The 16,805-nt window shown below is 26.0% G+C and overlaps 2 protein-coding genes across 2 annotated transcripts; one reads left to right on the forward strand and one right to left on the reverse strand.

Moving 5' to 3' along the window:
- Nucleotides 1-728: 728 nt before the first annotated feature.
- LOC132951633 (leukocyte receptor cluster member 8 homolog) lies at nucleotides 729-9,333 on the reverse strand. Its single transcript, XM_061023453.1, has 17 exons — nucleotides 9,079-9,333; nucleotides 8,811-8,912; nucleotides 7,100-7,193; nucleotides 6,901-6,961; nucleotides 6,754-6,817; nucleotides 6,522-6,692; nucleotides 5,302-5,647; nucleotides 5,093-5,236; nucleotides 4,715-4,879; nucleotides 4,352-4,489; nucleotides 3,918-4,179; nucleotides 3,699-3,833; nucleotides 3,418-3,631; nucleotides 3,116-3,323; nucleotides 1,547-2,587; nucleotides 1,348-1,482; nucleotides 729-1,032 (listed from the first exon to the last, which is right to left on the reverse strand). The coding sequence occupies exons 3-15, from the start codon at nucleotides 7,189-7,191 to the stop codon at nucleotides 2,431-2,433; spliced, it is 2,157 nt and encodes a 718-aa protein (XP_060879436.1). The 5' UTR covers nucleotides 7,192-7,193; nucleotides 8,811-8,912; nucleotides 9,079-9,333; the 3' UTR covers nucleotides 729-1,032; nucleotides 1,348-1,482; nucleotides 1,547-2,430.
- Nucleotides 9,334-9,572: 239 nt separating this feature from the next.
- LOC132951632 (uncharacterized) lies at nucleotides 9,573-16,597 on the forward strand. The gene is made up of 13 exons (XM_061023452.1): nucleotides 9,573-9,804; nucleotides 10,107-10,247; nucleotides 12,299-12,532; nucleotides 12,614-12,867; nucleotides 12,935-13,171; nucleotides 13,927-14,090; nucleotides 14,161-14,414; nucleotides 14,659-14,865; nucleotides 14,949-15,176; nucleotides 15,447-15,692; nucleotides 15,874-16,142; nucleotides 16,217-16,328; nucleotides 16,386-16,597. Exons 1-13 carry the CDS (start codon nucleotides 9,709-9,711, stop codon nucleotides 16,539-16,541), a joined length of 2,598 nt encoding a protein of 865 aa, XP_060879435.1. The 5' UTR covers nucleotides 9,573-9,708; the 3' UTR covers nucleotides 16,542-16,597.
- The last annotated feature ends 208 nt before the right edge of the window (nucleotides 16,598-16,805 follow it).

The following is a 16,805-nucleotide window of genomic DNA, read 5'->3' on the forward strand; positions in this document are numbered from 1 at the left end:
CTTTTGCTATGCATACTTTTTATTATATTAATAATTTCCAACACTCCAATGATTTTCTTTGTTCTTGTTATCTGACACAATTTAGTATAGGAGGGAGATCCAAAATCTCATAATTTAAAATTAATATTACATTCACACAAATCTATTGAACAAATAAATTATTATTAAAAATTAACACTGTTAAGGCAGTGGCGTGGATGGATTAAAAATAAATTAAACTATAGTTAACAATTTTATTTTATGTGAATATTTTCCTATGAAACCTAGTTATAATTATTATAGTTGAGTAAATTTAGTTACTATTTAACGTTTCATATCTCATGATATCAAAAAATTTGACATACATTGATAGCATCTCTATGATCTACAATTAACCCAAATACCAGACCAGATAAGCATAAATTACTATTTTTAAATATTCAGAGGATCAAAATCAGCCATTTATTTTTGCTAACATACAAACTATACCCAACTAACAATTATACCAAACACAAATTTTTTATAATAAAATCAGTTGCACTAAGAATTCAGTTTTTTTAGAATAGAAGGCAGAGAAACAACCACTAAATAAAGACCTCAATGACAAAATAGATTTGTCAACTACAAAAATTAAAATTAATTTTCTCTCAATTTTTTTTTAAATATAAACCAAACTAATAGATTGTTTTTTTTTTTTATAAATCTTATGCATTACTTAGTAATATAATATACATATATAAAAACAGTAATTAAAACCTTTGTTATGTTGTTTTTATTGTTCTAAGATATATTTACAAAAAAAAACTATGAGAATTAGTTTTAAAGAACTGCATACATAAATTATTTATGAACAATATAATAAAAATATAGTAAGTGATTTGTCATTTGTCGAAGAAATAATAAACTAAAAAAATTAAAATAAACCACTAAAGTCTGAATAGTATATTATTCACATAATTACATTTGGACCAGAATTAATCATCCTATTAAAATTGAAGAATTGAATACTGATAAAATTTGATAGAATCACTCAACCTTACGCACAAAACTATCCTGTAAAAAAAAAAACAAATACAATACAATTAATAATTTTTTCAGGCTTAATATTAGAAATTAGAATGTTCTGAATTTCAATCAGTTTAATTATTGGAGATTTTTGAATATCTAAGATAGTATCATTTTTTAGTTTTGTGACTCACAAATCTGATCATCCTGTATACAGTATACATCATATTAAGTATTGTTCATTAGTTATAATAGGGAATTATTATTATGATAAATTTCAACTTAGCATAAAAGGGAATTTCTAATATAATTTTATTTTATTAATTAATAAATAAATAACTTTTCACATAGTGAAATCCTTACCTATAAAAAAATATAAATGACTCAGTCCATATAATATATGTTCAATAATTAATCTCCTCCGAATTACTATGTTGATTTAATAATGAAGTCGGACTGTCATCTCTTAATGTAATTGATGCTAAAATTAAAATCAACCTATAAAAAAAATTAGGTACTTTATAAATATTGTCTATACATATTTTATGTGTAACACACTCACTTATAAACAATATTTGCAACGAATCATCATGAAATGTACATCAATATTGAATATCCTTGAATGAAGACCCACATTTTAATATTAAATGTTATTTTTTATTTAAAGGCCAATGCAAATGCAATGATCATATTAAAACGAATGAATAATTAAATTTAAGAAAGAATTATTTGAACTAAATATGTTTTGTATGTTACAATGTTACATACAAAACAAACGTATGATATGAAGCTCCCAGTAAGTTCTTTTTAAAATTGATCCACATTGTAATTGGTGTCTGCTATACTTTCTTCCATGATACATAGGTATGATTTTCACAAATTCAGCACCAGAGCACCTACTTACCTAACTCAAGTTTTGGCACAAGTAATTGCATACTTTCACTGAGCAAGGGCTTTTCCCCAATTTCAAGATAATTGAATTTTCTTGGAGTATTTGGGACATCTCTTACTTACTCATAAGTCATGACATAACAAACAACGGGTGTAGATACAAAAAATATCAGTAATTTCTTCATAACTATTTGTTGACATCAGAATGATGAAGGTTGATACCAAAGACAATCGACAAAAAAAAAAAAAAGATGGTCGTATAAAACGAAGCTGAATTGCCCAAAAATATGATTAACATTTTTGTGCAAAGTGATCCATTGGAATAAATTGTGTTGAAAAACATAATGTTAATCTCCATGACTGACATCCCTAATTTATTTTGAGTCATAAATAACTTTATAGATGTAGTAAGATTTATATACAGAAGTAGAATTTTAATTTGTGGCCCATTGTGGTTCTTTTCTACGGCGACAAATCAACGAAGAGTTTCATTTATTAGATATATACATATATATATGTGATAATGTAGAGATGGGGACGAAACCATTCTGAAAGTCAAGCTTCGGTCGAACCGCAGCTTGCTTTGCAGTCGATGTTCTCGTTATTGGAAGTAAATACAGCGCCTGCAGCCTTAAGAAAAGCCAAACAATCCTCGCGCTTATCGAATGCCATTTGATCTTGAATGGTCGAGATTGGAATAGTTGGACGGTAACTGTTATATCATAATAAAATTATCTTTAAAAAAATTACTTATTAAAAAAAGAAATATTAAACTAAATACATTAATAAATAAAACTATATTTGTAGATACTTGAATTGAATACATATTCTAATAGAACATGATTCCAAAACAAGGAGATTTTCAATTATTAAAATTATTAGTTGTTGAAACGATTTTAATTTATAAGCATTGAAATAAGTATAATTATTTTTAAAAATATTATAATATAATTTAGGTGGTAAGCAAATAACCATATTAAATTAATGTAAATGTAAATATAATTGTAGGCTAATGAACTAGCTGTTTTAATCTTTATACTAATAAAATTAACTATATAACATATGGTCTAAAACAAACACAAATCATCCCTATCTTGACCCAGAAAATAAAAATTGAAAAATTATTCAAATTCAAAAAACATTGTGCTTGTTAATAACACAAAAAATTAATACCTGTACATATTATGTAATACCCTGAAAAATAATGTTATAATAAATGATAAATTGTTTGTATACATACGACTTGGCAATAGCCAAATAGAAGTTATTGCGCTCTCTAGCCAAAAACATATCCATTAAGTATGAGGCCATTTTAGGAGCAATTTTGTACAAAGAAAATAGCTGAACATGGTTTCCTAACCACCAAGCATCTTTGATTTTCAATGCAAAATCTACACACTTGTCTTTGATTTTTGACTCCTTAATATACAACACAACATTGTTTAATTCTGCAATATACAAATATTATAATCATTCTGTTAATACAAATTAAATTCAGTTATAGTAGCAATAATAATTTAAATTGTACAAAATTAAAATTACCACATAAAGCTCTTGTATATATACAATACAAAATACTATAACAGAGGAATTCATTTCTATGTTTTTGAGCAGCAGGGTTATCTTTTAACTCCTCATACAAATCACACAACTGAGTCTGACATTGATTAAATTCTCCCATATCACTTTTTTCTAAAGCTATCCTAGCGTGTGTTTCATATACTTCGATTGTAAACGGATCCCTAATACCTTGCACCTATATACAATAATAACTGTTAGATAACCAAACACAATAAATCTATAATATTAAGTAAGTTGCTTACTGTCAAGTCTTGTCGAATAGACTTCAATTGATCACATGCAAAAAGGTAGTCGCTATTACTCATCCATTTGGATTTCACATGTTCTAATGAATTTACTAAAATCCTTAGCGGTCTTACAGCGTCAGCGTCTGGTGCCTGTTTAGTTTATAGTTAAAATTAATAATGATATATTATACTTATGATATAATTAACAAAATAAATATAATAAATAAAACTAACTGCAGTCAATCTTAAATATTTTTTTTCTAAATCAACGCATGTTCCGACAATATGGCAAGAGTCTATATGAAATTCATCATCATCCATGGAAGATAACTTTTGTGTATGATAGTCATTTTTTAATATTTGACGAGGCTTTTTTTTTGGACTTCCTTGAGATGAAAAACGTGCCGCACGTTTGGTCAACAAATGTTTATCATAATTTGGTTTATTATTTATAGAACCATATTGTTGATATATATGAGCATCTTCATTATATAATCTAGACCAATAAAACACCAGATGAGTAAAATATGCTAATAGTATAAAACATAATTAATATGATTAAGTTAAAATAATAAATAATACATGAATAATAATAATATTAATTATTAAATCACTTATTTAAGACATTGATTATACTATAATTAAAATAAGACAAAATAGTTGCTTACTTTTTATTCTTATAAGTATATCTACTCTTTTTGCTATTACTTTCATCACTACTGACATTAAGAGGAATAAAATCATCACTATTTTGTCTTTTGTTTTCACGTAATGGACTGTTTTTCTTTTTAATGTCAGTATTAGATCTAAAAAAAGAAATGTACTTGAAATTATATAATGAATAACATGCTTATCATGAAAATATGATACAAACATAAAACATATTATTAAACAGTGTTAAATTGGCTGCAAATTGAAATGTACTAATTTTACAATATGTTTATGAAAAGACAATTGATTATTATATAAGTATTTTAGAAACTAATTTCACAAGTTTAAAACTAGCCATTTTAATATGATTAAATACTTACTCATTAGAACTATTTGATGAAGGAGACAAACAAGATTTGAATTTTGAAGTAAAGTAGCAGTTAACATAGTTATTCGTAGATTTTTTGAATGCAATTTTGATGATAGAATTTTTATTTTTACCATTTTCTTGATTTTGGTTTATTGTAATATTTTCACTTAATAACCTATTAATAGAAAACATATCTTCATTCACATGAATTATTTTATAACACAGAAAAACATTTATAGTTTGTTACTTTTAATATAAAACATAATAATTGTTATATGAATTTTATAATTTTCATATTTAAAAATATATAAACATAAAATTAAAATATTATAAACGTTTTCAAATTAAAAATAAAACATCCTAAAAAACCATAGAAAATAATACATACATTGGCATTGGTTCTTTTGACCAGTCTTTAATCCATAATGACCCATCATGATTTGCATTGGTCAATTTTCCTTTTAAAATGATATCCATTCTATCTCTGTCTATTTTATTTACACATTTATCTTGACATTTTTTAATATACTCTCTAAAAAAAATTAATAAACTTTCAATAAATGTATTCTCAATAATCAAAAACATTTTTTTAATTACCTCAAACTAGTTGGACAATTATCAGGCAAGTCAAAGGTATTTTGTTTTTTTTGAACAGGTTGGATTTCTTTAGGTGGCGCTGGTTGTTGAGGTGGAGGTTTGCTGGGAACTATAGGAGTAAACGAAAATAAAGAATTTGATATTGTTTGTTTTGGAGTAGGAGGAGGTTGTGAAATAGGAACAGGAGGAACAAAATTTAATATAGGATATATAGGAGGGGCAATTTGTGCAGATTGGTTAGCCATAGCTGCCGCCTCCATTAAGTTCCTTTGTTTTTTTCTCCATTTTTTTCTACCGTTTTTAGTTTGAGGCATTGGAGGTAAGGATGATATATTTGGTTGAGGTGCTAGAAACATGTAGTTAATACTTTAATTTAATAAAATAGACATCTCCCAATATCAGGTCTAACAACAAAAATTGTGGTCTATCCTCCACTCCACGAGAGATGGAACTTATTAAGATAGCACATTCTACTGATGTCAACGATAGCCAAATTTCCCAAATATTTAAAAAAACAAAACGTTATATTGAATTTCTGATACTTTTATCATCTTAAACACATAAAATCAATAAAATTTTTAGATTGGTAAATCAAGGAACTTTTACACATATAAGATAGGCAATTACGATGAGCCAGGCCTAATGATGTCATGCAGCTATTTTACATTTCTTAAAGTCATCATTTTTCCATCAGATTTTTACCAAATCATTTTATATAGCCATAGTATACTATAATTTAACATTTAATAATACATTTTTAAACACATTTTTTATGGGTTCTGATTGTTACAAACATCTTTAAAAAAAATATATATTTTTAGCTTTTTACTTTTTGAAATGATAACATACAGTTTTGATTTCCTAAATATTTTTAGTTAGGTAGGTATTCCACAAAATAGCTGTAGACCATATATTAGAAGGAAGCTAATAAATTTGTTTATTTCCTATTTAAGGGTTTTATGATATAACACAATATCTATCTGAGTGGGGTCCGCTATATACTCATAGCACCACCGATGTGGGATGGATTATTACTTTTATATAAAATATAATATAATAGACAATTTGTACAAACAATACAAAAGATGTATCTAACTGCATTGATCAATTAATAGATTAATTTTTACAACTATAATATTATTACAATGCATACAAGCATAACAAAATTTGAAAATAAAACTTTAAGGTATAAATAAAAAAAAGTAATAAATTAAACTTACGTAGAGGTACATCACATATTCCAGGAACTGGTGGTGGAGAACCAGGTGGTAAAGGAGGAAGTTTATCTAAATCATCATTATCAAATTGAGGTGGAGGGGGCTGTGAAGGAGCTGGCCCATTTGGCAGAGGAGGAGAGTTTTCTTGTGAAACAGTGGCAGTTTCTAGTGTGCCTGAAAATATATCATAATATATTATATTAGGTAATAACTTATAGTAAAATAAATACTTTACCTCCATGAACAAATGGTTTAAAGTTAAAATTTAACGATTGACTGGGAAAGCTTTGAAATCCTTGCTAAAAAATAAAAACAAAATGTTGTATATTATGAGGATAAGAAAAAAGGACAATAATTATCTGTAGTTCAATTTAAGTCATACCGGATTATAGCATTGTGCCGCATAAAACGCATTCATATTATACATTTGAGGTCCCGTATAACTACAAAAACAAAATCAACACTGATATTTAATACAAATATTATTCTAAATAAATAATTTACATAACAAGCATTGGTATTTAATTTAAGTCAATTAATAATATAATAACTTTTTCATATTTTGATCATGAAGCACTTACTTTCCTCCATAAGACCAGTTTATTGGCTGAGGCCAGTTTGGATATTGATTATTAGTACCAGGAGTTCCTGGATTTTGATTCTGATCAGCCATAACTAGAATTAATATGATCAATATAATTAAAAATAAAATACTTATATATAATGTACCTATAATTTTAATAATTCATATCGGTTATTGCCAATTGGCCGCCGAAAATCTCGATTCCATTACTTTAATCTAAATTAAATATCTATTTATTTTAATCACAAGTATAATTTTGTTGATCCAAGTGGAACACACACATAAAATATTGAACATTTAAAGTAATTGAATAAGACTGGAAAAAAAAATCATTTTGGTAATTTGATCTATTATAATATGTGCCAACATTTGAGAATTTCTTTGCCGTAACAATAACAGAGTATTGTGTATTTAATCAGATAATAAATGAAAGTGTTAAATTCATGTCTCTTTTATAAATAAATTTGTATTTAGGTTCCTAAAGTTTTTTGTTTTTTACATTTTATACATAGGTAAACATTCTACATTTATTCATTATTTTACAAAATGTATACTATTATGTCTAATATAATTTATAACTAACAACTATCTCCACTATGTCTTTCAAGAAAACATAAAATTAATAAGAAATGTTGAGTAGGAAAATAAAATTGAGAATACTTTCAGTACCTAATTGGTTGCCAGTATGGCAGTATATGATAACCGGAAAGTTCAATATTTATATTTTTTCAATAGGTATTTAATAAAAATGAATATAAATAATTTTAGTATTCTCTAATGAGTTTATAATTATGACAAAATATTCAGTTATTACTAGGAGTTTAAAATCTGTTAGGTAGGTTTGTAAGCACCTTTATAAAAATCAATTGTGGAATAAAAATCCACAGGAAAATTCCCAAAATACAATATTCACAAGGTAGCATTTTTCAACGAAGGTGATTAAATTAATATTTTTAAAATGTTGATGAATACAATATTATTAATACATAATTACAAATATGTAGGTAGATGCTTAATATTTAACAAATACATCATATTTAAATATTATACAAGTTCGACAACTATAAAAAATTAAAAATCAAACTTATTATTATTATCAGTATATTAAATGTTGAAAATATAATATATTGATTAAAAACAATAATAAAAAGTAATGTTTTATATTAGGCATTTGAATTTTTCAAATTATCGTTAAAATATTATAAAACGGTACAATAATTAATTTATTGACTATTAATATTTTTAATATTTTGTATTATTTATCAAAAAAGTCACCCAAGGAAGGACCTCTCAAAAATCATTCCCGACCCTAGGATAAAAGTTCTTCCTAAGGATATTTATTCTGATTACCCTTCATGTAAGTTATTAAAATGTTTAAATTACCTATAGTGAATTCAGTGTTTTGTGTAATTGTGTCTATAAACGACAACAGTTTTAGGACATTAGGTGTGTACATTATTAATGATTACACCATATATTACTATGTTCAATTCTTCAATGGTTAACCAAAAATAATAAACGCACAGTCGACAAAAAACAGACTTACGTTAAGTAGGTCATTGACAAAATAAATAATTTTTATTTTAAAAATCTATGAAGTTTTCCTCCGTTTAAAATCAATATGTTTACAGTTTACATTCTCAGACAACCAGTGACCGTCATTGAATGATGCCAATATCACAGATTACTTTAATATAATATGTACAAACCTCTGCAGCGGTAAAATGTTTGATTTTGCTGGTAGGTACGTTAAAAAAAAAAACGGGGGTTAAAAAACTGCCACAGTGATAATGTTCGGGTCGTTTAAAAGGCTGTAAACAATGACGAACTGGATTAAAAACAAACGACTGGACAATGATAGCTGATATTTGACAACATCATGGCGATTCACAATACTGTCCAACTGTTGGTGCAGTACAAATTTCTTCAATAGTCAATACGCGAAACTGCGAAAGTAATGCAAATTATGGTACGCACTGCGCCGATGCAAGTTGATGCGTAGGAGAATTATTGGAGAATAACGCTCGTATCTCGTCACTCAATGATTCTGACGAACTCACTGAAGCCTATACTGAACAGTCGATCGACGAATCGCGAATGACTATTCCTTGATCTATGATGACGATCGTAGAATGAAATAAGTAACCATATAGTGTATATATATATTTACATATATAGGTATTAAGAAATCCAACATTCCGACGTCCCAAATCTTCGGTTCACTAATGAACTCGGGAGGCCCGATTAGCAGCTATTCTTAATTCTGTGGCCCAACATTGGCAACGTCGCACGGCGGTGTTGCCAAGTACATCATGCGTTGCGGCCTAATTGAGTCGCTTCTTTATCATTGGTTAGGTTAGGAACGCACGTGCGACCACAAATAATATTCATATTATTCTATGGTATTATATTATATCTGTGAGTGCGACTGCGACAGCCAACCGGTTGGCGGTTGTATTGTGATAATATGATGTATTATTATGATGATAACGTCGTGCTTACTTCTGTCTGCCCGTGTTCCGAATGGCCGTAGGAATCAGCAGTATTCCTGAATCCTGATTCCGTAATAATTTGATTTCTACATACCTATACTTTAAGACTTTCATAATGTCGTGCAGCAAAAAAATATTAAATTATTTAGAAAAGTTAAACCTTGCTTACCCCGAAGATGAAATCGTGCAGATGAACGATGAATACCGGAGAGTAAGTTGTCATTTTTAGGTGTGAAACTCGCTATTAAAAAAGTCCTTACCTTAAATTTAATCGCCTTTTGGATGTTCATCCTCTGTACACTTTAATATTACCTACACGTGTCTGTACATGTTCCCTGTACAATATATCCAATATTTTGTTTTATTTAATCTGTATTTACAGCAGAACTTGTACTTAATTTGGTGCTAAAATATTTCTCATTGTAACTTTTTATGTTTAAACAAAATTAATAATTATACTATTATCTTTGTAAATTTTAATAACTATTGTCTTAATTATGTGAATTATTTCAGACAGTAGAAGAAATATGTGATGGACTACTTAATGTAGAGATTGTATATACCTCTTTGACTCAAAATTCACGAATGCGTCATATTTTAAACTATTCGTCTTCAATAATGACACGTTTTCTAAATGCTGATATTGCTGAACCTGTGAGTTAAAAAAGTTAAATACCTTTACAAATAACTAATAACTAATAAGATAGGTATAATATTTATATTTAAATTTAACAATAGGTATACCTTAAACATTTTTTTTTTAATTTCTTATTTTTACTATGAATATTGTTTGTTACATATACCTATTTTAATATTTTATCAAATTGTTAAATGGACTTGTTTGGAATTTAAAGACATTTTTAATATTTAGATTTATAATTTTTTCCCTCTACAATACCTATAGTATATTGTGTCAGTATTCAGTACACCATATTTCATACAATTTTCAGATCCAGGTCAAAGTGATATACTATGTAATCATATCCTTTATTGATTAAAACCTCGATTAAAACCCTGAACCAACATTTAAAATTTTTTATTGTGCTACTTTAGTATCACTTCGAAAAGAGTTGAATAAATTCTTTGGAACTTGAGTGGTATGTTTTAAATGGTCTGCAAATACGCAAAGTCCAAATACACGTTAACCTATTTCATTTCATTAATCCAGGAAATTATTAAACTTAAATCAGTGACTTCTATTCATGACAGGAATCATTATTTCTACAGATCTATCTTTGAGGCCAGTGCTTCTCAACCTTTTTTTAAGAAGACACCCTAATTTAGATCCATAAAAATAGCAACACACTTAAATAATTGAGGGATTTTTGAAAAATCAACACTTATAAACCTAAATGTAAATTCAGAATGAGACTATCTTCACAATTGTTTGTTCTTATCTGTAGTTTTTACCATAACGTCATAATGCTATAATAACATATATTTATTCTTTGAACACGTACAATATAAATAAACAATTTTTTTGCGACAAGCCGGTTAAGAACCGCTATTTGAGGCAATCTCTAACAAAATCTTACCTTCGTATTCAGGTTTTTATTAAACATAGCTGCAAAGAATTTAACTTAGCTTAAAAGTATTTTATTGTTCCCTGATTAGAACTATTTTAGTCTAGTTAACAAGGTTTCAATACATAGGTATACTAGAAAAATTTCAGACTGTCTTTTTGCTTTTGTTATTTTAGAAATAATTTGCCATTTGATAGTTGTCACTAAGGGGTATCGAGGAGTACATTTGCTACTCTGAAAAATTTCTATGTTAGAAAAAAACTAAATGGAAGAAATTTTGGATCCCACGAATTTGTACTCTAGTAACGCCCATGATAATTGTGATGATATTGCTACATTTTTTGGTCTTAAATCATTGAAATCAAGAATCTAGTTTTTGACTTAGCTAAAATCAGCACTCTATTTGTTTTCTCTTTTTGGCCTATCATTTTTTCTATGTTTTTAAGTCATCTTAGACTAAAATCAACTCAATAACTTTGAGGACGCAATGACACATAAATTTGTCTAAATATTGTTTCAAAACAATTTAAACATAATTTAAATTTACAACATTTTATTGTTTATTTTTAAAGTCAAATACAATGTCGTCAAATAACAATAAAATATAAAATTGATGTCATTCCCTCAAAAATATTATTCTCTATCTTATTTGTAATGGGCAATTTTACTCTAAGATAACATAAAAACATCGTATGTAATTGTTAAGCTATCATAGTCTATACTAGCGGCTTTTAAATAAAAAAAAACAAAAACATAGAAAAAATGATTCTCCTTTAATGCGTTTTGTCTATGTTGCACGTGGGCCAGAGAGAGAAAACAAATAGTGCGCTGACATCTTCTTAACATTTTATTCGTAATACTTAATATACAAACTTTGTTCATTATATTTTAATGTGTAACTATGTAGCGCAAAATGAAATTAAGACTGGCTGTTTAAATAGTTTGATTGATCCAACCACCTTATAACAACTTTTAAACACGATTAACTATTTATCTCTAATTTAATAATATTCCTGGATTTAATAAAATTATAGCAGAAAGACTAAGGAATTATACTCTATTATTTTACCCACCCAATTTACAACACAATTCAATTGAACTTCCTGAAGTACGTGTTTGGTGATGTAATTTTAGAAAAATAATTAGAATCTCAATTTTAATTTCCATTTAAACCATTTCTAGCTTGATGTCAAGAATTTTACTGTATTTATGAAATTAAGTCGACTGACTACAAAGTTAAAAACTTTGGTAATATCAGAATTAATTGATGACGATTTCATGTTAAAAAATGATGATGATTTAATTTTGCTTAAATATGAAATGGAACAGAATATATGCAATACTTATAAATCAAAACTAAAATACATTAGAACTAACTCGGATGAATCAGAAATATACATGATAAATGAGTATTTTGTAAGTAATCAAAAAACCTTTGGATATTCTATAAAGTAAACAATTTTATAGTTTGTAATGATTTATTTTATTGTTTTTCAGACTTATTTCCTATTTGAATATGTAAGAATGCTATCAAAATTAAAAAACGAAAATGTACCACTGGAAAAAAATGTTAAGCTCTTATTAGAAGTTGCTGAAGATGAGATGTTGGCTAAAAATTTCCACGTTTTTTCAGATGTTCTACCTCAAACAATAAAATTATATATTTTGCAAAAAATTACAAATTGTTTTGCCAAGCCCGAATTTAATTTACAAAGTTGTGAATTTCTAAAGTCTAAAAATAAAGATTACAAGTAAAAGCTCTAATGTTGCTCTTGATTATTATTTATTACATGACATTAACATTGTTTTTCTTTTCAGGCTAGATATGTGTGCTGTAACCTTTTTTACGCTTCAGAACATTTGTGAACATTTAGAAAATGGAAAAATTAATCAATCATCACACATTTTATCCAAGTTTAATGTTGAAAATATTATTTCTTTAATTGATTCACCAATTGATCTCTTTTTTGAAAAAACTTTTGAAGAATCAACAAAACTTATTACTTTTAAAAAATACAAAAACATCAAAGAAGTGCCTTCCGAAAAAATCAAAAAGTATGTTCTTTTGATTTTTAAATCATAATTTATAATACATTGATAATTCGATTTTAAATTTTAAAGTTAATATTTTGTTCAACTCTTTCACTGCTCTACTATTTATCCACTGCAACTACTGCAATCTGTGTATGCTACGTAATAATGTTTATTATTATATATTTTAAATTTCTAATTTCTTTAATTTAAATTTTGAGATCTAAATGTTCTAATTATTTAAGTTTAAAATAGTTTGAGCCAAGGTTTCCAAAACTTATACAGTTATCGGCAATTAAAGCTATTATAAAATACAGGACGTAATAGTACGTCTGGAGCAGTAAAAAGGTTAATATTATTAAAAACAATTACATTAATTCTATACGGCTTTGTCAAAATAAATCTTATTTTGAGAATTAAATATGGGTCAATTTTACTTCATGCTAAACTGCCACAAACACATGTGCTCATTAATAGCCTCATCACTCTTCCTTTAATTGACTTTCAAAAAAGAATTTGAAACTTTAGTCAAACACTCAAACCTATGGTGTGATTTTATAAGCCCCTCCAAACATTCCCTCCCTGTACAAGTGCTTCATTTTAATATTATAGTGGTTGACCAGTCAAATGTTTTGGGATACCCCTGACCACCTAACACATTTCAGTAATTACTAACACACCCAGAAGTATCTATTATTTTTTAAATTGAAGAAATTAGTTTAGATTTGTAATTACTGTTGTTAATAAATAATATTATATTTTTTTAAAAATTATTTTAGGTATCTGAAAGTCTTAGAATTATTAAGCATTTCGTTAAGAGGTCATCAAAAACAAATTCATAACAGTCCATTTTCATTAGTACTTCTATCCATTCTTTCTGAGTTTGTTATGGCTACTAATCTTGATAATTCCGCTATTATGAAGTTGATTACAATTATTATTGGTAATTATATTTTAAATATTTTCAGCATTTTTAAAATTTAATTATTAATTATAAAATTTTCATCATTTAGACTTTTTAAAAATCTGTAGACTTCCAATGCATTTCCTTGCAGTATCTTACGCATTTAATATTTATCAAAAATTGAAATATAATGATGAGCTGAGACATAAATCATTAGATTTATTTAAAAGTATTTCAAACAGATTAAACAAACATAGTTTACAAAAACAAAAGATAATAGAGGATTTGGAAAAATGTATAAATGTTGACGAAAATTGGGTAGATAAAGCAATTATTATATCATGTTTCTTGGGTGATATTCCAGTAAGTTTTGTGTTAATTACTTTTCTTTAATTTAACTCTCTTGTTATTTGTATTTTCTAAAAAAATATTAAATCTATACAGTAGTATAATTTTTTTTTTAATAATATTATGATTTAAATATTTAATGTATTATGTCAATTTGATTGACATAGTAATTTTTTAATTATTTAAAAAATTATAAATTTGTTTTACAATTATTTAATGTATACCTATTGAATATACTAACAAAATTCTTATATTTTAGGAAACACGTTTGATTACAAATACATTTTTTATTGAATTTCATTATGCTCTAAATGAATTTGTAATACTTTCTACCAAATACATATGCTCAGAAAAGCATCTATTAGTTTATCCTTATGCTGTATCATTGAATTTTTCAATAGTAAATAAAAATGAAGATTGTTTATTCAATAATTTAGCTATACTTGATGACTACATTACCATTTTAGTAAGAATATTTGAAATAAATGTATTATTATTATATATAATAAGTAATGATATTCTATCTGTATTATATTTTTTTATTTTAAGTTTAATGAAGATGTGAAAGTGCGATTAGAAGATAAAAAATATCTTTTAAATATTATTTGTGAGCATTACGAAATTGTTGCTCACTGTTTACCAAAAGAGTTCTTATTAAAATGTTGGGAATATGTATTAAACCCTATTAACATGGATGATAACATTTCTAAAGTATTATTGAATTTATGTTCTTCTAATGATTTAATAAAATTCATAAGTATTTTGAAAATTGAAACAGTAAGATGTTCTTGGATAATTTATAATTACTATTGATGTTGTATATATCTTTTTTATTTTTTTTTATTAGCCTAATGGAAATATTACTATCTATTTATTTTTTATTAGAAGTTTCAAAACCATCTTATATAATATATCAAAATATACTGCGTTACTACAAAGAAAAATAATTAAGTTAATTAATTATTTTATAGATTCTACAACATCTAAATCTTGATATACATACATTAATTGTTGTACCTGTATTAAAATGAATTAACTTTTTATTAGATAAAAATTATTGAAGGAAATGAATCAGCTTTAAATCAAGACTATTATGAATATATTCAAGAACTATGGTCTTTTTTACTTAACGCTCCATTTGTTAATCAAAAGAAAAAAATTCGCAAGGACAATATAAATCATTTTTGTTTTGTTTTAAATAGAACTTACTTATTTAACACAAAAAAGATTCAAACAGAACAAGGTTTGATTTTATTATTAAAATTAGTTTGTTCTTTACTACAAATATCATGGGTAAGATTTATTAATCAGTTTATTATACATATGAAAATATTTAAATGTGTACTTATGCTGTTTATTTAAAGTTAAAGGAACTAAATATGTATTTTTTTATTGTTACCATGTTATAATATATATATATTCTATAACTTTGATATCTGTCAATAATGTGTGCACTTTTTTATATTCAATGTAGATCAACAAAACTACAATGATAAATTGTTCACTAAGAATAATGACTTTTGTTGAAAAAAGTACTAGCAAAGCAGCACGACTACTGAAAGAAGCTTCTGAACTATTAATAGTTCTTTATAAATGTCCGAATAATTCTATAAAACCATATTTAGGAATATTTGCTACTACATTTGCCAACTTTTTAAAAAAATGTTTGTCATCTGTATGTCCTATGTCTAGAGACTCATCATTGGATAAGAATTATTATATACCTTTCCACAAACTTGAAAAGTACATTACACATTATGCATATTATTATAAATTTATTAATTAATTATATTTCTAATATTTTTTCTATTTTTCAGATGTTCACGGTTATTTAAACAAAATAAAAGCGATTTTGATTATATTTGTTGTTATATTATAGAAGACTTTATTAAACTTGTTTTAGAATCTGATTCTGTTGGCGTAATTAAGGTTAGTTAAAATAATTATATTAAACTGAAAATCACTAATTTCAAATTAAATTTACAGAGACATTTTTTTAATATCATCTTCAATCTTATGGATATTTGTTCATTAGAAGAAATGAGGAAGCTAATGTATAATATTCAAGGATCTTCCTTAATGGTGTTAAAAAATGCATATGATGAGTACAGATTAAATGTTAGATTTACTGGAAGACTTTAATTTTACTTTTTAAAATTGTTGTCTACTATCTTCTAAATAAAAAGTTTATATGCAGATATGTAGTACAGTTTTTTAATGTAATGTCACTAATGTATGACTAATGAATATAACCTCCTTCACTTGTACCCTTATGTAAAAAAAAAACAAAAACCCCTAACATTTTTTCTCAAAAATTTTTTAATATGGAAAAAAACAATTTTGAATTCGGTTGAATTATAAATGAATTAAAACATTATAATATTGTAAAATTGTATTGTTTTCGCA

Source organism: Metopolophium dirhodum, chromosome 9 (assembly GCF_019925205.1).
Source record: "Metopolophium dirhodum isolate CAU chromosome 9, ASM1992520v1, whole genome shotgun sequence".
NCBI lineage: Eukaryota > Metazoa > Arthropoda > Insecta > Hemiptera > Aphididae > Metopolophium > Metopolophium dirhodum.

Bases quoted from the DNA above. Each gene is read 5' to 3' on its own strand.
- LOC132951632 (XM_061023452.1), top strand. From the start codon at position 9,709: ATGTCGTGCAGCAAAAAAATATTAAATTATTTAGAAAAGTTAAACCTT. The intron at 9,805-10,106 runs GTAAGTTGTCAT...GAATTATTTCAG, and splicing joins TGAACGATGAATACCGGAGA to ACAGTAGAAGAAATATGTGA. The intron at 12,868-12,934 runs GTAAAAGCTCTA...TTTTCTTTTCAG, and splicing joins TCTAAAAATAAAGATTACAA to GCTAGATATGTGTGCTGTAA.
- LOC132951633 (XM_061023453.1), bottom strand. From the start codon at position 7,191: ATGGCTGATCAGAATCAAAATCCAGGAACTCCTGGTACTAATAATCAA. The intron at 4,880-5,092 runs GTATGTATTATT...TTCTATTAATAG, and splicing joins TCAAAAGAACCAATGCCAAT to GTTATTAAGTGAAAATATTA. The intron at 4,180-4,351 runs GTAAGCAACTAT...TTATTGGTCTAG, and splicing joins TATACTTATAAGAATAAAAA to ATTATATAATGAAGATGCTC.